Genomic DNA, 22,978 nt, shown 5'->3' with positions numbered 1-22,978 from the left:
TAAATTTGAATCATACAGGCTAATAATAACACTAAAACGTCATACTTTATTTTGAATTATTTTTTATCCATAAACAATAACACTCAATAAGACAACTTGCACATATAAAATGATGTCATCAGATATGATGTTCCCTGACGATGTAATTTTTATGTTCATTGAAAAATTAACAAACTCCCATTGCTACATGTACATTCGGTCCAATGGGATGACGTTACGTTGTAATGAATGTAACAAAAATTTAATTATAATAGCTTACTTCACAAGTTTTGACTTTATTATTTACTTTGCTTTCGAAGGGTTATTTTTACTTTCACTGTCCATGAGTGATCTCAGTTTTCTTCTTCAGGTAGCTGTCATCAGAGTCATTGTCGACAAATATTTCTTTAATAATAGTTTTCTTTAACTTTTATTAAATAACAATATTCAACATGTTTAACCTTCTGACTACTGAATTAAGTTTTGACAAAAATTATGTTGAGGGGGTACAAATTTATAACTTTTGCTCACGTATTTTCACTTAAAACTTATATAAATACTAAAATAAAGTTCATATTTGATTCTGTAAGTATTATTTTCATGGGGTTTTCTAATTTTTATGATATTGTTGTTTAAAATTAGGCAGAAATCAATAAAGTTGCATTTATTTATGTGCATTTGTGCCCAGATATCCAGTATTTATGTCCATTATTCCCAGTAACTGGGTTTTTTACCCGATTTTTGTTTGGGGGGGGGAAATGAACTACGATTCATGTCCCAATATTTGTGATTTGCATTGTTGGTAAAACTGTCAAATTCGTTATCAAATTAGCTGTCACAATCAGCTGTCAACTCCTGAAAATGACCACAATGTTCGTCACTGTTGTCGAGCAAAAATACTTGCTGATAACCACTTTTTCAACTCAAAAATTTCCTGAAAACTAAAACAGCCATTATCAAGATTAGTCTTGATAGTGTTCTTTAATTATTTTGGTCAGTGCCATTTACAAAACAGAGGGAAATATGAATGAGTGAATGTACAGTTTGATGTCTGCTTGCAATATTCAGAAATATTTGACAAATATAGATCTGGTATGCACATTACGTTTGCACATTTGTTTATCAGATTACACTGGGATTTTAAGTTTATTTTAGTTTTAAAAATAACCAAATAACATTTACTATTGTACGGTTGTTGTGTGCAAATAATATTTACTGGTGGGGGAGGGAAGGAAATTTTTTTTATCTTTGATTAATAATAATTATAATTGCAATTATATTGTAGGATACACTGGCACAAGTTTACCAGACTAAGTTTTACATTTTATATAATATTTTGGTAATTTATTTATTTAACAGGAGTCGAAAGTTGTCACAACACCCAAGTATAGACTATGGTGTGAAGAAACAGATTGTGGTGATAAAACCTATGGCAAATAAGAAGGTATTACTATTAATTCACATCTAACATATTACAAATAACTATATGATCATTTTGTTATGTTGCTTAGAAATATCAGTATTTTGTTTTAACAAATGACGATTATCAAAGTTTTGCCAACATTCTATAACTCTAATATCTTTTTCAGGTTATTTTTGTTATCTCTGAAATGCACTGATCTCATAGCATTGTCTGCACACTCCTAGCTGGATGGTAATTGTAACATGTGCAAGGATAGTTATTTTAACATAGCCTAGTGGTAAATTGCTTGCCTGATGCACAGTTGGTCTGGGATCGATCCCTGTCAGTGGGCCCATTGAGCTATTTTTCATTCTATCCAGCACACAACTGGTATATTAAAGGCCTTGGTATGTGCTATCCTGTCTGGGTGATGCATATAAACGATCCTTTACTACTAATGGAAAAAGGAAGTGGGTTTCCTCCCTAAGACTAGGATGGTCACTGAAACGTGTCCAAGGATGGTCACTGCAACGTGTCCAAGGATGGTCACTGCAACGTGTCCAAGGATGGTCACTGCAACGTGTCCAAGGATGGTCACTGCAACGTGTCCAAGGATGGTCACTGAAACGTGTCCAAGGATGGTCACTGCAACGTGTCCAAGGATGGTCACTGCAACGTGTCCAAGGATGGTCACTGCAACGTGTCCAAGGATGGTCACTGCAACGTGTCCAAGGATGGTCACTGAAACGTGTCCAAGGATGGTCACTGAAACGTGTCCAAGGATGGTCACTGCAACGTGTCCAAGGATGGTCACTGCAACGTGTCCAAGGATGGTCACTGCAACGTGTCCAAGGATGGTCACTGCAACGTGTCCAAGGATGGTCACTGAAACGTGTCCAAGGATGGTCACTGCAACGTGTCCAAGGATGGTCACTGCAACGTGTCCAAGGATGGTCACTGCAACGTGTCCAAGGATGGTCACTGAAACGTGTCCAAGGATGGTCACTGAAACGTGGGCAAGGATGGTCACTGCAACGTGTCCAAGGATGGTCACTGTAAAGTGTGAAAGAATGGTCACTGTAAGGTGTGCAAGGATGGGCCACAATGACTCAAGATATTGAGCTGAGAAATAGTGTATAGCTTTATCATGTACTATTACAGATCAAGTTTGATGTTCATGGCGATTTACCCATTTTTCAGAGTTATGGCCCTTGAACTTAGGACATACGAAAATGTGTTGGGGCTCAGTATGGGACATGTATTGCTTTATCAGTACTCTCTGAATGTTTGTTATTATTAATATTATAGTGATTATGAAACTTGAAAGAAGTAATATTTTAAGACTTTTTCAATTCTGAAGATTTGTAATATTAATTGAACTGCTGTTAAAAAACATTCAGGATAAGAATCCAGCTCACAACAAGAGTGCTCAGCCGTGCACCAGAAGCAGGAAGGAGAATGTTAAACGGAAGTCGGGTATGCACGCTTTTTTACTTGTTAGCAAACAGCATTTATCTTTAGTGTTAGGGACGGGACGTAGCCCAGTGGTACAGCACTCGCTTGATGCACGGTTGGTTTGGGATCGATCCCCGTCGGTGGGTCCATTGGGCTATTTCTCGTTCCAGCCAGTGCACCACGACTGGTATATCAAAGGTCGTGGTATGTACTATCCTGTCTGGGATGGTGCATATAAAAGATCCCTTGCTACTAATGGAAAAATGTAGCGGGTTTCCTCTCTTTTGACTGTCAAAAATTATCATGTTTGACATCCAATAGCCAATGATTAATAAATCAATGTGCTCTAGTGCTGTCGTTAAACAAAACAAAGTTCTTATCTTCAGTGTTAGGGCATCTGCTAGTGTTTTTTGCTCATAATTATTATGTTTGCATTTACCATAGATTGACACCCAATAGCAGATGTATTTTTCATGCTGGGATGTCGTTGAATATTCATTCATTCATTCATTCATTCATTCATAATAACTAGTGCTCTGTATTCTGTGTTGAATAGTTCAATTGGCTTTTTCTGAATTCCACGAAGAATAATCTTATTACCAGGATTTCTGCCAGATGGTGTGGAGGGTAAAATTATGTACCCCAATATTTTGGATTATGATAAGAGAACGGCTGTTTAAATTTTGTTAACGTGTATGAAATGCAGTGCCCAGTTTCAAAACCGTTCTACACTGTAATCACCTAGTAGGTGTTTTGTTTTTATTATGTACCCTCAAGTTATTTTCTGGCAGAAAGCCAGATTTTATGTGATTATATATTGGGGTGATTATACTTCTGAATATTACTATGTCAGTGGTCATATTCACATGAGTTCCAGGAAGTTTTATGCCTGGATGACAGCCTCTACCACTCTCATTCCCACAGTACATGTAACTCTGATATGATCAAAAGGTAACTGCTGTATCTCCCACTGTAACTGAACCTCTAAGGCAACCAGAACATCCTCTAGACTGAAGGCCTTTCTAGGGATAAATTATTTCAAACTTGCATTTTTGTCAGTGGGTAAATCAGTGTCTGTTATTATTTCTGTGAAATGTTTTTCCAAGTGTCTTCTGTAATCTCTGTTTGAAAAGACATTGATTTAATGGATATGTTAATGTTTGCATTTTATTTTGAGAATGGACAAAGGCTGTGGTATGTGTTTTCCTGTCTGGGAAAGTGCATATAAAAGATCCCTTGCTACATTAGTAAAAAATGTAGCAGGTTTCCTCTAATTACTAAGAGTCAGAATTATCAAATGTTTGACATCCAACAGCTGATGATTAATTAATCAATGTGCTCCAGTTGTGTCATTAAACAAAACAAACTTTTATTTTCAGAGGTTGTGAAGGTTCGAAGGAACTTGTTTGAAAAAGAAAAGCCCAAACTGGAGAGATGTCAGTCTGTTGCTGTGATGGAGCATGTTAAAAGGACTCCCAGAAAGAAATCATCATTGTTTAAGAGTCCTCAGTGTAAGCCATGTTTTTCTTAGCAGACTGTTCTAATGCTTGGCACACACCTACCAATTAACGCCAACTCAGTGCTTTAGTCATTTGACTGAAAATGTGCACAAGCACACCAACTGACACAATGATCTTGTTGGTGTTGCACAAGTTATAATCTTGGCAAAATTGCAGATTAGAGGTGACCATCGTGGCTTTGCCTAACACACACCTTCTGACTGATCAGTCTTGTCAGTAGATGAGTACTCGGCATTAGTTTGTTGTCCAGTGGTTAACATTGGCTGTGGACAGTTCAACATCAGTAATAAAACTAGTGTTGTTCCTTGTATTGTGCACAACTGTATATAATGTGCACTCCCCACTTTAAATACTCATGTATTTTCTATGAAAAAAATATCTCCCGTTCTGTGATGTGCACTGATAAACTTATTACATAAAACTGATTGTGAAAGCCAATTTACCATTTTCTTCAGTACAATCAACCACTAATCAACAATTGGTATTATTTGGCTCTGGACAAATAATGACAACTTATCTGATCTTTTACTCTTTCCCTTCACCTACATGTATACCATGGACAGGTCTGTACATTCTAGCAGCAATTCAAATAACTATAATTCCACTGTGTCAAGTGTACTCTTTTCCGTTCATGTGATTTCCTCTTCCTTCTTTCTACTTTGCATATACAGACTAGACATGTTAGTGTCATACACACTTGTGGTTCTTATAATTATGTCCCTTAGTTCATCCGTTGCACCAAGTTGGTTTCAAAAAGGTTGCATAACACTGAATCATAGAAGGTGAATTAGCCATAACCTTGTTTCAAAATATTAAAATAATTATGACTGTTTAAAAATAAATGTTATTATTTCACAGCATCAAAATCACCAAGACTCCAGAAAAAAGTGGCTGAAACTCCATCACATAAACAGCTTTCTCATGCTATTTGGCGTAAGCAAGACGTTGAACGTAGGAGGGCCAATTCACTAGAAGATGTTCAGGTGGTGTCTGAATCTCCATTAAAAACTAGTCAAGGTATGTACCATCACAAAGCGATGACCCTACTTCTGTTGTCATCTCAACATGATATCACGGCCTGTGCTTATCAAACTTGTCCAGACTCTATCTCTAATGACAATTTGACATTAAGTGTTGCAGACTCTATTAGAGTCCAGCCTTGACTCTAAAAGTTTTATAAACACTTGGCCAGATGCTGAAATGACCACATTTGAATTCAAGATGAAATTCTTAACAACATGACTTTTTTTCAACCATTAAGGTGAAAATGATGGTAAAATATATCCATTATTGGAAAATTGCTGGATCTCATTGTCACCAATATTTAACTTCTAAAGTCTATTCTTCCAGCCATTGCACCATCATTGGTATATAAAAGGCTGTGGTATGTGCTATCCTGTCTGTGGAATGGTGCATATAAAAGATCCTTTGCTACTAATGGAAAAATTTGGCGGGTTTCCTGTCTAAGACTGTATGTCAAAATTACCAAGTGTTTGACATCCAATAGCCGATGATTAATAAATCAATATGCTGTTGTGGTGGTGTTAAATAAAACAAACTTTTTTCTAAGTCTGTTTCTTTGGAAAGATTTGATTTATTAGTTCATAAATATTGTAGGCTATTGTGATTTTCAGCGACAGTTTTCCTAAAGTAATAAAGAGAGATGTTAAAATGTAATTCAAAATAACAAATTAAAGAGCAGAGTTGTATAGGCTGAATAGCCTCTTGTTTTTGCTATACTTTCCTTTTTATTTCTATTACTTATAACTCCATTGACTTTAGTATTTGTGGAATTTTTAATTAAATGGATTTGATTGATATTTCAGGTAATATGAATAAGTATAGTCCAGCACGTAGTAAGCATGCGGTCAACATGCTTCGACGTTCATTTTACTCGGCACAGCCAAGGAATCGATCTCGAAATCTGACCAAATTCTTGGAGCTTGCACACAAGATAGGTGGAAGTCACAGCTTGTCATTAGGTAACAGACTTTCTACTGGTAACAGTTCTGATAAAAAGACCTCTCCAAACCAGTCCACCTTTCTGTTCTCTCAACTGCTGGGAAGTCCTTCTCCACGAGGCAAGACTCTTTTCGAAAACAATCAAGCACAATCTGTTGAGGATTCTCCATTCAAGAATACGCGGTCTAAAACGCCTACCAAGACCATTACCCGAATGCTATCGTTTGATAGCCCACAGAATAAAATGACGAACCAACAGAATAGTGATTCCGTAGATAAAACACCCAAAATACCATCCTCGGGGCAAGGTTTGTTGGCCAGTAGTGCATTGAGATCATCTCCTCACAACATGGTATTAAATCAACTTGAAATTACTCCAACCAAAGTCATCAGTAAAGCATTTTCCTCAGGCAGAACAACACCAAAGAAAATTGTTTCATCAGACCATGTATGTGAGGAAAGTCCTGGTAGACAGCAGTTGTCAGAAGAAAATGTTTTATGTTCTTCAGTTCGTATCACCAGATCAAGGGCTGATCTGAATTCACCTGAAACACCAACGAAATATTTTCGATCACCGTCGCAATCGGTGAGTTATGCAAACTCCCATGGCTCACCCCAGAGACACAGTGTTGGGTCATTCTTCAAGAGACTGGACTCCGAGCATCAGTGTTCCAGCCCATTCAAGTGTGCTTACCCTTCTCCAAAACGATCAAATATGTCCTCCACACCTAAACGGGAAGAAACTAATGCTGCTTGGTGTAGTTTGCAGTCAACTCCCAGAAGATGTGGAAAAACTCATGCCGAGTCTGTGAAAAGTCCAGTAACACCATCGACAACTCCTAAGTCATGCTTATCTTCCCCGCAGATTAAATCTCTCTTCAGGGTGTCTCCCGAAAAAAGAGTTCATTTTGGAAAGTCTGCAATAAGCAGTCTTGTTGATGACCATTTGGGTAGAACTGAGTGTCTTAAAGATACTTTACAGGAACAGAATGATAGCAAAATGAGTGTTAAAAATCAGCTTACCTCATCACCTACAGCTACTGGAGCAGGAACCAGTCTTAGAACTCCATCACCTTGTGGTAAACGCAATGTGAAAACTCCGGATTCCCTCGACAAGTGGCCAAGAAGGAAGAAGCGCTGGGTTTCCCCATTGGAAAAAGGTTCTTCATCTGTCCACACAGCGAAGGAACAGATAACTTTAAGACCATCTCTGCAAACTAATCAGAGTGATGGTTTTACTGCAGTGATATCCAGATCAGAAGCAGACAGAATGCAAAAGACTAGTTCATCCAGATCAAAGAAGAGATCTCGCCATTCTTCCCCAGCATCTTCAGTGAAACGACAGCGGCTGTCAGTAGGAACTACTGATTTGTTCAGTAAAAATTCCAACGAGCACTCCCACATGATATGTGACACTTCTATCGAAGATAGTGAGGACAATTTTGAAGCAGACATACCTTTTCAGTTGAAGTCAATAGCAGGCTACTGTTCCACAGTAAGTGATGATGTGTTTTTATCAGACAGCAGTGTGATATCTGACAAATCAAGTTGCCAACAAACTGAACATAGAGTTGGTTTTCGTCCTCAAGAATTGTTTGAAACTTCAAAGACTAGATCCCATTGTGACCAGAACCTTGCATCTGGAAGATCCAGTTCACCTGTTTTCAATACAAGTCCTCACAGACGATTATCACGGTCTCGGTCCAGTGCAGAAATCATTGGAGGTGAAAATAATAATAAATCAAGTTTGATGTCTACAGGAAGTCAGGGCTTTGAATGCAGTGTGAAGTCGTCACAATCTAAACAATTAGCTGGTGACGATGCAGTGTCGTCTTCACCAAGATTGAGAGGAAATGGAAATGTTTCTTGTGATCAGCATGATAAAACACCTTTGACATGCAACATTTCCCCACAGCATGTGAAGTTCTCTCCATCTGTATCGGCGAAGAGTTTGATTCATTTAATGCACTCACCCCTGATTCAGTCTCCACACTCCAATGCTAGTAGTTCCGAGTCCGATTGTCTTCGGTCACCATCATCCACATGGAGGCAGAGGAATGTAATGAAGTCTAAGAAGATGTTAAATTTACAGAATTAAGAGTCCAAGTCTTCACTGATGGCTTGTGCTGCTTGTCTAAACTAATCAAAATGGTCGACCCTTGCCTAATATGGTTAATATATAGTGAGTTCATTTTCAAAACGCGATGCATGCCAATTTTCAGATGTTGGCGTTAGCAATGAAGGTATATTGATGCTAGTACAACTTGACAATACCACAAACAACGTCTCCATCAAACCGCGATCGATGCCCATTGGACAAGATCTGAAAACTGTGCTTCATATCATGTATGCTATGGAAAGAAATAAGGGAACACCTCGAATTGTAGACCAAATTTAATTCACTACTAGCATAGTAATGTCTGTATTTCATACCAAGTGGTAATGTGGGATTGAATGTCTGTAGTGTTGAATGTGCTGCCTATATGTTCCCAGTCAACTTCTGACAATATGAATTGATTTTTGATGCAGTTATTATTTCTTGTTGCTATCTGTGTGATCCTTTATTTCTTTCCATCAGTATATATGTCATATTGCAGCAAAACTATTTTTACCCCTCAAAATGCCATAGAGGATTCGTCACGAGCCTCTAAAAATACTAATTATCATAGACTCATTTGATATTTCCACATTAAAAACCACGAGTAGCAAATTCTGTTTATCCTATAACACTTCTAACATAACATTTTAATTCAATATTTAATAAATCGAAGTTCTGAAATCGCCTCACTGGTAATATGATGTCATCACGATTAGCACAAATGTAGTTTGATGTCACACTTCAACAAAATCTCATCAAAACATTACACTCGGGTATACAAGTCTTGTTGGCTGTAAACAAATAACCTGTTGACAACAAAACATTTTAATCATATTAATAATGGTTAATATCTAATGGGTTTATGACATGGATATTATGGGGAAGTTATAGGATAAATGGATATATCACATTTTGGAAATGAACTCGTCATATTTTTATAAATAGTGATGAAACTTTGAACAAAAAATACTTTAATAAGCAAATTGAAATGGAGTTGGTTGACACAAATTTGGAGTTCACAAATGACCTATTAAAGTTTAGAATCTTTTATGTATAGGAGAACGATGTACCTCAATTGTAAAGTGCCTGTCTGATGTGTGATAGATTGTAGGCATTATTTTCTTTTCCAGCAGTGCTCTATGATTGTTATACTTATGAAAAAAAGTTCCTGTGCACCAATTAAAATGGTAAAGCGCTCGCTTGATGTCTGGTCGGTTGGCCCCAGTAGCAGTTGGTTGGCCCATTCGGCTATTTTTCGTCCCAGCCAGTGCACCACGACTGGTGGCCGTGGTATGTACTACCCTGTCTGTGGGATAGTGCATATAAAAAATCCCTTGCTGCTAATCGAAAAGAGTAGCCCATGAAGTGGCGACAGCGGGTTGCTCTCTCAATATGTGTGGTCCGTAATCATATGTCTGATGCCATATAACCGTAAATAAAATGTGTTGAGTGCGTCGTCAAATAAAACATTAAAAAAAAATTCTTTTCTACAACTGATAAGAGTAGTTTGGTGACAAAAGCTTTCTTCTCTATCCCTGAACTGTTACTGTTACCCATGGTTAAACAATGTGCACATATATATATATATATATATATATATATATATATATATATATATATATATATCAATAAACAAATGTCCTTTATCTCTGTATAGAAATTATACACAGTTGTATTTTGAAAAAGAAGTGAAGAAAGAAAGTAGAGGCCACGCAGCAGCATAATCTGGCACTGAATAGCTACATGTACATTGTATGTTGTAACATTTTCTTAGGTGCCTGTTGTTGAGAACACATGCTAACACATATAGGTGTGATAACAGTTTAAAGTGGAACAACTCGAAATCGATTACATTATGACCTATAAGTTGACCTGAAACTGATTACACTGTGACCCATAAGTTAGCTACAAGGGCTAGAACTGTAAATAAGTTTTAGTTTGAAAAGACATTTAAATTTGTTTTTGAAAATGTGTAAGAAATAGAATATTACATTTGTGCCTGTTAGATACTTTTTAAAACAACTTGTAAGATAAAAGGTATCAAATGGCCTCTCGTGTAATATTGTCGTATTGTCTATTTGTCTGTGCGACACTGACAATAACATTACATAAGTAAATATAACAATGGGTTGACAAGACAATTGAAGTGGTGTTGCGGGTAACAGTTAAACATATAAAATAGTGAGGCTGCTCCTTCCAACTTCTACAACATGATTTATAGTTAACTTGGTTGGTATACAAGTAGTGTAGAGTTTTAAATCCATATCTGTTTGATGAAAAGTGTTGTATATGTTTTATAATCATGTTATGAGGGCAGTCTTCCAGTGTATGTCGTAATGCAAAAGTGTTGATTCAATATTGTGCAGTTATGTCACCAAATATGACCCTTGGCTTGTAAAGATGGTAGTGATATGATATTGTATTAAATGATAACTTTGTATTACTAAAGGCAGGGTCACATGACAGTTGACTTACTACTTAAAGATCCAATAAAACTACTTGAAATTGAAACTTTAAAAAAAAAAATTCGGCAAATCATTTATTTATGTGTTCCTAGCCACAATTCAGCAAATACATACATTATAAATACATGTAATCCATCTTAGATGTTTGCAAAGAGGCCCATTGTAGGAAGTACATATATGTTGAAAAGGAACATAATATATATAATGTATATTTCAAGTCACTGTAGTATATCAACTTCTGTGTGACGCTGTCTTCATCCATCAGCATTTCAACACTGCTATTTTCAACAGACCTTCATGTTTTAATTATTTTGTAAATATGACTATTTATGACTAATCAGTAAATCATTAAAAAATGCTCAAGTTACTATTCTCTTTCACTATTTGTATTTGTTGATAAATCACCAAATAACACTTTGCCTGCCTCACCCACCTTTGACCTGCCGGTCTCCGCTTTGCTGGCATGCCCCACCCCATCATCACCATTCCCTATAATGTGACTCGCAGACAACGTGGGTACCCCTGCCCACAATACAAAATCCGGATTAGTGCCATACTGCCAATTACATTTGCTAGATATGTCAAGACTAATGACACCAGCAAAAGAACAGACAAATGTAGATTTTTGAAGATGTATAAATAAATGCACATGGTTTCCACTGCATCAGGGGCATGAATCTAGCTCAGCTTGTAAAGTTTTGTCTGAAGAACAGCGGTTAACAAGATCGGACCTTCTCGGTAGAATCATTAACTTTTTTCCGTTCCAGCCAGTGGTATGTCAAAGACTTGTATGTGTTCTCCTGTCTGCAGGAAAGTTCATGTAAAAGAGTTCTTGCTGCTAATGGAATGCAGTGCTAAATGTGGTGGGTTTCCTCTGAAGTCTACTTATCAGAATGATCAAATGTTTGACATGCAATAACCGATGATTAATTAAGCAGTGCGCTTTTGTGGTGTAATTAAACAAAACAAGCTTTACTTTACTGCTGCATGCGTTGGTGGATCTTGAGGGGGTCATGTCACCACCCCCCTCACCCCCTACCCATTTGAAGTTCTCCTTTCTGAGCATCTTTATTTCAAAGGGTTTTGGGAATTATACCCCCGGACCTCCCTATAGATCTCATTCCCTTTGGGAGCTCGGCTCTTTTGCCTCCCACAAACTCGCCTTTTTTACAATTTAGTGATCCCCACCCCCTGCTACACAATCCTAGATCCACCATTGATATTACCCAAGTAAAAAAAATGGACCCGGCGTGCTGCAAACGGTTTGCCACCTAAAATCATATCTACATATATCTAGGATCACAACCTAGGTGGACAACATTGCCATCAAGCTACTGGAAATTTGTAGGATGATGTTAAATATGATGCCCCTCTGCAAAATATGTGCAGTATTTTTTATGTGCCCATACATTGTAATCTGTCTCAGAGTTGGTCTCTTTTTGGAAAGTATTCACTTTGAAGTTGATTCAAAATTGATTTTTTCCAGGGAATCTGATGGTGGTGACTGACTTTTTTTTTTATAAAATGTGTCCAATATGACCACTTGGATCCCCCCCCCCCCCCCCAATTATTTGTTGGGGGGGGGGTCCACATGAAAACTTACTAAAAAAGATTTATGTTGGTCAATTTAAAAAATGTTTCTATCAATGTATATCAATTTAAGGATGGCCAATTCAATAAAATAATTTTCAGAATCCCAAATGGCCGCCATATTGTTCATCATTCAAAATGGCCACCAAAATAGTAAATTTTTCTAATGCATCAAATATATTTCAAATCCCCTTAATGTTATTACCTTGTATATTTATTAACACATCTTTGTTACATGTTGATAACTAGATAGAAAATAACCCGAAATGCCCGTTACAAATAGAGGAATATGGCATCTAATATACAGACTTGGTAGAACAAGTTCACAAAGAAACACAATACCTAGACTGAGTGTGTTACATTTATGCCTTTATATTGAGAATTTAATCGGAAAATAGTTTTTGAAAGTAGAAGTTTATTGACGACTTATTAGTTTCGTAAATTATAATAATGAAGTTTTTTTTCTTCTTTGGAGGGGGAGTGGGGGGAGACTTATCAACTATTCGATTAATAAATTATTAATTTTTATTTTTTATTTTTACCTTCACTTTGTTTCTTGCAAATTAGATATGGGAACTGAAGGGTGGGGAGGTGGGGGGCTGAATCCTGACCCCAAGACAAACGGTTTGATATATCTCAACCTATGTTGAACTTGGTGGTCTCTGCTGCTCTACTAATTATAATTTGTTCATTGAAAACAAGAAAGAAGTTTAATATCAAATCTGACAAAGGCAGAGCTTAAAATAAGGAAGTAAAATATAAAATATTATTTTCTTTATTATTTTATATTTTTTAAAATAGCAAACCAAAACAAATATATGTATGTGTGTGCTAAGAAATAAAAATTGGCTTGCTGGAAATAGAAAGGTTGGTGTGTGAAAAGTTAGGACCGATAAGATGTATTTTAGAACAATGTGGAATTAAAAAATATATAAATCATATAATTAAAAAAAAAAATCCCCCAAAATCATTGTATACGAATCCTTAGCTAGTAATCCTGAAAAAAATATTTTTTTACTCCTGTTTATGTTTTATAACTGCAATCAGGTTGCAAAACCTTTTTTATTGTCATTTGTAACTGCAAATATGACCAAACCGTCCACAATCCCACACCTGGCTTCGTCAAGGGCGATGTCACAGCCAATTAAAGTTTTCTAACCTATTGTGTTAAACTTCCCTTTAAATCATATTATATAATTGACAAATATTTACACAAAATGTTCCAAACAGAACAGTATCAAAACAATACTATATTGCCTTCAAAATGTCTCTAGGCATCTATATTTCAAAAGTTTCCCTTTTTATAAGTTTTGAACCCCACCCTTTTAAACATTCTGCATCTGCCCCTGGTTGTAACCCTACATTCTATTATGTATTATATATCCAACGGACCAAGGTATAGTATTTTATCTCTGTAACCAAAAAAACTAAAAAAAATAATAATTTTTAATTAAAAATATTTTCCAATTATTTATGGCAGTTCAGTTTAGATAGTTTATTTATTTACGTGCGCCTATAGTACATATTGACATCAGTTCTGATAATTTCAGTGGGTGATTTGAATTTAACAAATTCATCATCACAGCCGATAAGAACTCTTTAAAATCGATCTCCGGCATATGTTGTATATAACCGTGCATCAGCACATATCTGACGGTGTTGCTCCAGCTGGTATGTAAGAATTGGACATGACACGTTTGCCCTCATTCAGTCGGTGACAGAAGGCACGTACGGCTGTGGCTCGTTTCCCCAGTTGTAGTATGTATACTTGGGAGCGTATTCCAAGTTTCCTCTAGTGTATTCCGAATCTTCGTCGTCTTTGATATTCACTTTGCCAAATGCACATTCAGCATATGTTGGTGGTGCTGGAAAATATATTTTAAAAATTATAAAAACGTTTATATGACCTTTTCGAACAACTACAAAAATCATATTACAGGCTAAAATGTAAATGTAATTTAACTCTGTAAGGTTACACTGAAAGCTCCAATACACTGAAACACTATACAGTGAAACCTCTGAAAACCAGACCCTCTGTAAACCGGAACCCCCCCCCCCCCCCCCCCCCCATTCTAAGACTGCAGGCTAATAAATATAACAACAAAATAAAACCCTACATAAACAGTTCAGTTTTCAAGTAACAAATAATCTTTTTTTCACTAGGTAAATCCTAAACGCAGCAAATATAGTAAAAGTTAAACGTTAGGTTTAATATATACATAAATAGATATGTTTATAAAGACCTCAAATTACAGACTGTGTGGTTGGCCTGTGAGCAGAACTTTGTAAAACATAAACGAAAACCAGTGTGTCCAGTATTTGGTACATGTATAAGTGTGCCTGTATATATGTAGTGTAAAAGTGTTCCTGTATGTATATATACATGTAGTATATGTACTTGTTGAAATCGTCCTAAACACCAATTTCCGCTGTGTACATTGTGCGTGTACGATGACTGATTGTTTGATTGGTCAGGTGACTGATTGATTGATCGATTGTTTTTAGTACTGAAACAGCAAAAGTATTTGTACTGAAATGTATTTGTATTAATAATAGTATGTAAAGTATCCGTAATACAGATATCTACTTACGCATGTCTGGATGAGCTAAAGCTGGCGCATCCCCAGCTGCCGTCGCTTGATACATTTCACTGGATGCAGGAGCAGAAGGCATGCCGTACTGCTGAACTGTGCACTGCAGAGGGATTGACCCAATAATCACGTTTAACGGGACTTCTAGATCAAACGCCGGGCCAGCAGGGTCAACACATAGCTACAACATATAGAAGGTCAGTTTACAACCACGCCTAGATAAAATCACTGACAAATGTAGCACACAATTACAATTACCGTACATACTTTATCACATCCTGGGTCTTGAATAGTATCCGAGGGTATCATGCATTTGAATAAATAGAACCCGGTCTTGAACATAAGCTGGGATATTAAATACGAGGCACTTTTTAGCGATACAGTGGGGAGACGGAGTCCAGTGGTAAAGCTCTCGCCTGATGCGTGGTCGGTCTATGATCGATTTTCGTTGGTGGACACATTGGGCTAATTCTCGCTTTAGCCAGTGCACCACGACTGGTATATCAAAGATGTGTGTTATTGGTTTCCGTTCTTGAAGTCGGCTTACAGGAGTCGGGCTCTGGATCTCGGATGTGTGTTGATAATTTGTTTTGACGTGGTGTTCAACACCTATAATCTTTTGATCTGAACCAGGCTGTCTGTTCGCCATCGATTAGTGTGCTGCACACGTTTCCCGACCAGGCTGTCTGTTCGCCATCGATCAGTGTGCTGCACACGTTTCCCGACCAGGCTGTCTGTTCGCCATCGATCAGTGTGCTGCACACGTTTCCCGACCAGGCTGTCTGTTCGCCATCGATCAGTGTGCTGCACACGTTTCCCGACCCAGATCCCGTGACCAAAAACCTTATTTCCATTATCCTTCTCACAATATTAGTTGTTTGTAAAAATGCGTAGTGCTTCGTTTGAAATCTAGGGGCGGGACGTAGCCCAGTGGTAAAGCGCTCGCTTGATGCGCGGTCGGTTTGGGATCGATCCCCATCGGTGGACCCATTGGCCTATTTCTCGTTCCAACCAGTACACCACGACTGGTATATCAAAAGCCGTGGTATGTACTACCCTGTCTGTGTGATGATGCATATAAAAGATCCCTTGCTGCTAATCGAAAAGTAGCCCATGAAGTGGCGACAGCGATTTTTTGTCTCAATATCTTTGTGGTCCTTAACCATATGTCTGACGCCATATAACCGTACATAAAATGTGTTGAGTGCGTCATTAAATAAAACATTTCTTTCTTTCTTTCGTTGGAAATCTGTATAGTACAAGAGTAGGCTAATGCAGTTTTGTATAGGGGCGTCTAGTTTCTACGTATAGCGTTGGTACTGCTTTACAACATTAGACGTGGGACGGACTATAGGCATTGGTTTCCTCTTCAATCTGTTCCATATTGTGCTCAAAGTATTTGGGGTGGATACCTATTTCTGAATCGAAAATTTCCAATCAATCAATCAATCAACCATCTGACTCCTCTGAAGGTTCAAGCACGACTGTCTGGCACATTCTCCGAGATTCCCCGAAAACAAAATCCATTAGGGTAAACGTAGAGCTAATTTAAGGTAATTGACCAATCAGAATCTTTTTTAAAGTCATGGTAGAATAAACAATATACCTTTTGGGTTTTGTATGACTGGAGGGTTTTTCAGTAAGAAAAAAGAAATCCATGAGATTTAATTAAACAAATTTTAAAATCTCACCTTTACATAATAATCAATTTCGATGATTCTGCATCCGGGCAGTTTCGATGGCGGACATGGTGGTATCGGGATTGGACTGTCGGGCCAGACGTCTGTGTCTCCGGGATCCACCTCCCCGCGCTCAAGTCGAGCCACCACTTGACTCGTCGTCTTTGTCTTCTTTGTGGCGTGGTATTTTGTCACCTTAATAAGAGTAAAGAAAGTCTGTAGCGTGCACCCAATCCCATGTTTGTGTCACAGGCACCCACCTAACAACAACCATGCATTGGAAAATTGATGTGCACGGGCGTAGGAAGGTGCCAAAAAGTGGGGAGTAAGGTAGAGTCGGGCACACACACACATACATACATACATACATACATACATTATATATATATATATATATATATATATATATATAAAATCAGTAACGTCAATCCGGTTTTAAAAGTGTGGGGTGGGGTGGGGAAGCTGCTATATATATTTATAGAGAATAATACACGAGTGGCCGTTAGGTATCATATATCTCACAACGAGTTGTTTTAAAATATATCTAACGAACGAAAGCGAGTTTGATACGTTTTTAAACGAGTTGTGAGATAAATGGTATCTAACGGACACGAATGTATTATTCTATTTCTTACATATCCTCAAAAACCAGGTTTTAAGCAAATTTTAACATCTTTTTCGACTAACGGTTATTTACAGTCGTTGCACTAACTTACGCGTCACAGACACATCGATTGTCAGGTTAACTATATGTCACAGTGTGATCTATTTCCGCGGTGTTGCTTTTCATTGGCTGCATGGCACTGATGACCTGGTCATCACCTTGGAGCAGCCAGTCGTATGTCTTGAAATTGCTAATACACGTACGTGTGTAAACAACCCATGTGTTATAAAACAATAATGCATGGTGTTCTTACTAACGGGTGTGTAAGAAATTTATTTAAGGAATGTCTTAAGGAATTTATAGAAATTGATAAAAAAAATATTCATAATACAATTTTTATTTCTAATATATGATATTGACGAATGACAATACAAAAAAACTGGTGAAAACGCGCGCAAACAGACACACACACACACACACACACACACACACACGGGTGTCTCCCTCGTCCCCCATCGATTGATGTCCATGTCTATACACCTGGATAAATACCTATTAACATAAAATTTTGTTACAATTTCTTTATAAAAACGAGACTGACATGCCATAAATAGGTATTTTTGTATACATTCTACAATCCGATAGTTTCTTCTTTTTTTGACAAATTACAATGTCTATCAAAATGTGGTTTATTACGTTATCCACGTTGTTTTGTCGACTAGGTCCATTCATACTATATTAGTTATTATTTTAGACATTTATAGAAAGAAAAATCATCATTATGTACAAGAGTAATATACTGAACCGCAAAAGAAACGCGAGATTTTTAAATGTCATTTCTATATGGTAAATTATAACAATTTATTTCGGGGATGTAACTGTCAATATTACAAGACATGCTGGTTTATGACTGAGACCCAAATTGCAGGTACCCTTTCAACTTTCCATGAAACGACACGCCAAAACGCACCTGTCTCGAAGGCCGTGGGTGGCAGTCACAAACAATTGTCATGAAAACCGAAATGCACGTGCATCTCGTGGAGGTTATGGGTATAAAAACCAACTTGAACCGCGTTCCTGGCATTCGTAATTTGCACGCATCAGGTATGACCCGATTGTCAGCAGCGCAGAGAGAACAAGCTATCGGCCGATTGCAAGCCGGGCAGCGTGCCCTGGTTGTTGCTAACGCTTACAATGTCCATGTCAGCACCATCCATCGTCTACAGCAGCGGTACATCAACACCAACAGCACTGCAGACAGTCACCGCAGCGGGCGCCCCCGGGTGACCACGCCCAGGCAGGACCGCTACATCAACCGGCAACACCTCCATGATCGCTTCAGAACGGCCAGCATGACAGCTCGCGCGACCATTGGCACTGGACAGCGACCCATCAGTGACGACACGGTACGACGTCGACTGGCCGCCAACAACCTGTTTTGCCAACGTCCCGCTCGAGGACCTGTCCTCACCGCCCGCCACCGTCAGACACGACTACAGTGGGCTACACAGCACCAACATTGGCGGCATCAACAATGGAGGTTGATAGTCTTCTCTGACGAGAGCCGGTACTGCGTTTCCAACTCGGATGGCAGAGTGAGGGTGTGGCGTAGGAGGGGTGAACGCTACAGAGACGCATGTGTCCTGGAGAGAGACCCGTGGGGTGGCCAAAGCATCATGGTTTGGGGTGCTATAGGCCTGAATCAGAGAATTGGGCCCCATTTGTTCCAAAATGTTGGTGCAGGCAAAGGGAATGGCATCACAGCGCAGCGCTACGTTGACCAGATTCTAACACCTCACATAGTGCCCTTCTTCACGCGTCACCATAACCACGTGTTCCAGCAGGATAATGCTCGCCCCCACACGGCCAGGATCACCATGGACTTCCTGCGTCAGTACAACATCAGAACCATGCCGTGGCCGGCTCTCAGCCCTGATTTGAACCCGATTGAACACCTGTGGGATGAAATCCAGAGACGGCTTAACCAGGTGGTCCCACGGCCGACAACGCGTGTGCAACTGGAGGCAGCTTTCCTGAGGGTGTGGGCACAGGTGCCAATGGCTTTTGTGAACCGCCTCGTGCACTCCATGTACCGACGGTGTATGGCCGTTTTGAACACCCAGGGAGGACATACACGGTATTGAACATGTCACGCCCTACAATCTCGATGTGCTGGATCCCCCTACTACCTGAACACAGGCAAACGACCCAGAGACTGTGGTCAAAGTGCATCCAATAAATTGACTTTATCAGATTTTTCGAAATTTATCTTTGATATTAATAAATTGAAACATATTTTCTCAGCCACACATGTGTCGCGTTTCTTTTGCGGTTCAGTATAGTATTAAAAAGCAAAAAAGGAATGTCGGAAATGGTGCGACCTTTTTAAGGATGCTTATTACGTTATCGGGTTGTGTCGGAATCAGCCATTCATTCAATATCTTTAGTATTGTGATTTACTAAAACTTGAATTAAAATGTTATTTTAGAAGTGTTATAAGATAAATAAAATTCGCTACTGGTGTTTTTTTAAATATGTAAAATATCAACCTCGTCTAGTTAATTACGGCAGAGTTTCAACAAAACCCGATTAACATAGACTTGATATTTTCCATATTAAAAATACTCGTAACGAATCATCTATTTCTTACACACCCGTTTTGAGAACATCATGCATTATTTTTGGTAACACATGGTTTGTTAACACACGTACAAGACATACAGCTGGCTGCCCCTAGGTGATGACCAGGTCACCAGTGCCATGCAGCCAATGAAAAACAGCACGGTGGAAATATCGTTAGATACTTTTTAAAACAACTCGTGAGATAAATAGTATCTAACGGCCACTCATGTATTATTCTCTATATCTTGCATGATGCCCACAACAATAATAAACTCGTTCAAGACACGGGAAAATTTTCAATGACACTTTAGCAGCGGATTCAAGGACTGGAGATGACAATTTTTATTCTGCCCGTGTTTGCAGTACATATCTACTTTACTGGAAAACTTGAATTGAAGTCAACAAAAAAGACATTATTTTTTGGATGCTGCACATCGACTTGTCCCAAAATAGGGACAATGGCCCATTTTGTTTTACACATGTATTCAGGTGTGTGTGCAGGACTTTTAGGATGGTGTGTGTGTGTGTGGGGGGGGGGGGGGGGGGGGGGGGGGGGGTATAGATTGTGACGACCGAAGTTTATGGGGGAAGTCCCGTCATGCTCCTTCACAAAATATGTTGAGCAGGGGCAAATCCTCCCCTGCACACGCGCCTGACATTTTTGGATAAAATCTTGTTGTACCATTATAAATTCTGCATATGATTTTGCCATTCTTCGATTACTGTGGTTAATTATCTCCCCTCTCACAGGAATGATCTCCCCTGGAACATATCCCAACTTATCGAGAGTGAACTTGCAGGTGATTGGTCCAGATTTGCAACAAAGACAGCACAGAGTCTTAGATCCTGACCCTTGGGCTCCTTGCTGCAAAATAAAATAAAATGTGTCAATTACTAGTGTCTCAGTAGCGCACTTTGTTAAACCATCAACATAGCTGTTAAAATATTAAAGCGAAAGGCTGGGGATTGGGAAGCCGTATATTAATTTGATTTTCAACTTGGGGTGGTGTCTATGCATTATTTTTAGAGTAGGTCCGGTAATTTACTACCAATCATATTTAATCCAAACACACACCACCCTGCTCCGCCGTGCCTGAGTGCCACTGTTCCCCGTCCTATGCCTATGATCTACGGCAGGGGTCGAAATACTGTCATGCCGACATCATCACAGGCCGGTTGATTATTTTTGTCTATCGGATCGGCGATTATTTAACGTTTATATTCACATATAGACGTACGGGCTCCCATTTTTTTTGCACGAAGTAAAAGAAAATGTCAAAATCTGGACAACAACATTTATTTGTAAATCTCTACGTTTTTGCCCGAATTTTGTGGATTTTCACACACGACACCCACCACCACCACTACCACCATCATCACCACCCCTTCCCCCGTCTTGTACGCTTATGTCTTCACACATTAGTTTGAGTCAGTCATGTTTGGTTCAACAGGTTTTGAATTCTGTCGGCAGAATTTATAGCTTGACGAACCGAATATCCGGCAGGAATTTTAGCCAGTTTCAACCCCTGAACTATAAGGTATGTATATGTTGGATTTGTGTAGACCTGCTACTAACAGGGGGCGGGACGTAGCCCAGTGGTAAAGTGATCGCTTGAAGCACAGTCGGTTTGGGATCGATCCCCGTCGGTTGGCCCATTGGGCTATTTCTTGTTTCACCCAGTGCATAACGACCGGTATATCAAAGGCCGTGGTATGTGCTATCCTGTTTGTGGGATGGTCATATAAAAGACCCCTTGCTTCCAATGGAAAAAAAATGTAGCGTGTTTCCTCTCTAAGAATATATGTCAAATTTACCAAATGTTTGACATCCAATAGCCGATGATTAATATGTCAATGTGCTCTAGTGGTGTCGTTAAACGAAAGCAACTTTAACTGTTACCAACAATTCTAACAACTTATAGCTAGAATGAGCTTTAACGGCTCAATAGGTAGGTGTTATGCTATTAGTAGTAATACACCGACTTCTCTCTCACTAAACACACACAACTAATCATTAACTCACTGTCTTTACAAGCATAGATTAAACTCAGGCCGTATTCTCTGGCATATAAGGACATGTGTTCAATGGTAGGACATGATTTACAGGAGCAAATATAGTATAATTATAATATTGGTAGTAGTACAGATGTAATACAATTGCGAAAATTAGTAAATATGACATTTTATCAACAGTATATAAATATAGCTTATTAGCCATGGAGCCAGACTCGAAAAAGGGCTCAAAATCAGGTCCATGGTGAACCCTTCTGCTATACTTTTTATTTTTAAACAGCTTAGATATTCTGAATAAAGGACTGACTGGTCTGCAAGTCAATTTCTGTTGCGGAAAAAGGTTATCATGTAGCAACTGAAGGCATGTAGACCATAGCTTTGTTTACATAGTGATTTTAGTTGTCATGATAAAATGATATTTTTATTTTCCAACAATTTTATTATGCGATCTTGTGCCAATACCTGTGCACAGATTTTAAAAGTAAGAAAAAGTTATTTATTTGAAAAGTTGTAACTATTATATTTCATTTTTTATCTTTCATTTTAATGTTCTTTTATTTGTATAATACTATCGTCTCTCATAACTCTGTATTGACTGGCTTTTAAAATATTATGTATATTGTTTTATATTGTTATATAACATGTATGTAATTTTTTAAAAAGGTGAGACGGGAATAAAATATTGAATTACATAATGAACCGAATAGTGATTATGACATGTTGCTCATGCATGTAGCTGCATCCAAAGTTGTTCAATGCATCTAAAGGCAAATTAATTACAACTGAACAGAAAAAGAAAGGAATGTTTCATTTAACGACGCACTCAACACATTATATTTACGGTTATATGGCATCAGACATATGGTTAAGGACCACACAGATTTTGAGAGGAAACCCGCTGTCGCCACTACATGGGCTACTCTTTCCGATTAGCAGCAAGGGATTTTTTTATTTGCGCTTCCCACAGGCAGGATAGCACAAACCATGGCCTTTGTTGA

At 38.4% G+C, this 22,978-nt stretch overlaps 2 protein-coding genes across 3 annotated transcripts in view; one reads left to right on the top strand and one right to left on the bottom strand.

Annotated features, from left to right (window-relative positions):
• Positions 1-9,780, top strand: part of LOC121383316 (treslin-like) — a 33,155-nt gene extending 23,375 nt beyond the window's left edge. Inside the window, exons 15-19 of the mRNA XM_041513270.1 lie at positions 1,339-1,423; positions 2,782-2,857; positions 4,216-4,347; positions 5,215-5,373; positions 6,183-9,780. Of these exons, the coding sequence (XP_041369204.1) occupies positions 1,339-1,423; positions 2,782-2,857; positions 4,216-4,347; positions 5,215-5,373; positions 6,183-8,416 (2,686 nt within the window). The 3' untranslated portion in view covers positions 8,417-9,780. The remainder of the gene's footprint in view (positions 1-1,338; positions 1,424-2,781; positions 2,858-4,215; positions 4,348-5,214; positions 5,374-6,182) is intronic.
• Positions 9,781-12,667: 2,887 nt separating this feature from the next.
• LOC121383324 (arrestin domain-containing protein 17-like) overlaps positions 12,668-22,978 on the bottom strand; it is a 35,814-nt gene continuing 25,503 nt past the window's right edge. For both annotated transcript variants that reach the window (XM_041513291.1, XM_041513283.1), the window contains exons 5-8: positions 20,650-20,832; positions 16,754-16,936; positions 15,063-15,243; positions 12,668-14,336 (exon numbers count right to left, since the gene is read on the bottom strand). In XM_041513291.1, coding sequence (XP_041369225.1) covers positions 14,179-14,336; positions 15,063-15,243; positions 16,754-16,936; positions 20,650-20,832 — 705 coding nt within the window. In that variant the 3' untranslated portion in view covers positions 12,668-14,178. The remainder of the gene's footprint in view (positions 14,337-15,062; positions 15,244-16,753; positions 16,937-20,649; positions 20,833-22,978) is intronic.

Source organism: Gigantopelta aegis, chromosome 2 (genome assembly GCF_016097555.1).
Source record: "Gigantopelta aegis isolate Gae_Host chromosome 2, Gae_host_genome, whole genome shotgun sequence".
Taxonomy (NCBI): Eukaryota; Metazoa; Mollusca; class Gastropoda; order Neomphalida; family Peltospiridae; genus Gigantopelta; species Gigantopelta aegis.
Note: the sequence above shows the minus strand (reverse complement) of the source record. Positions and strands in the feature narration are given on the sequence as shown.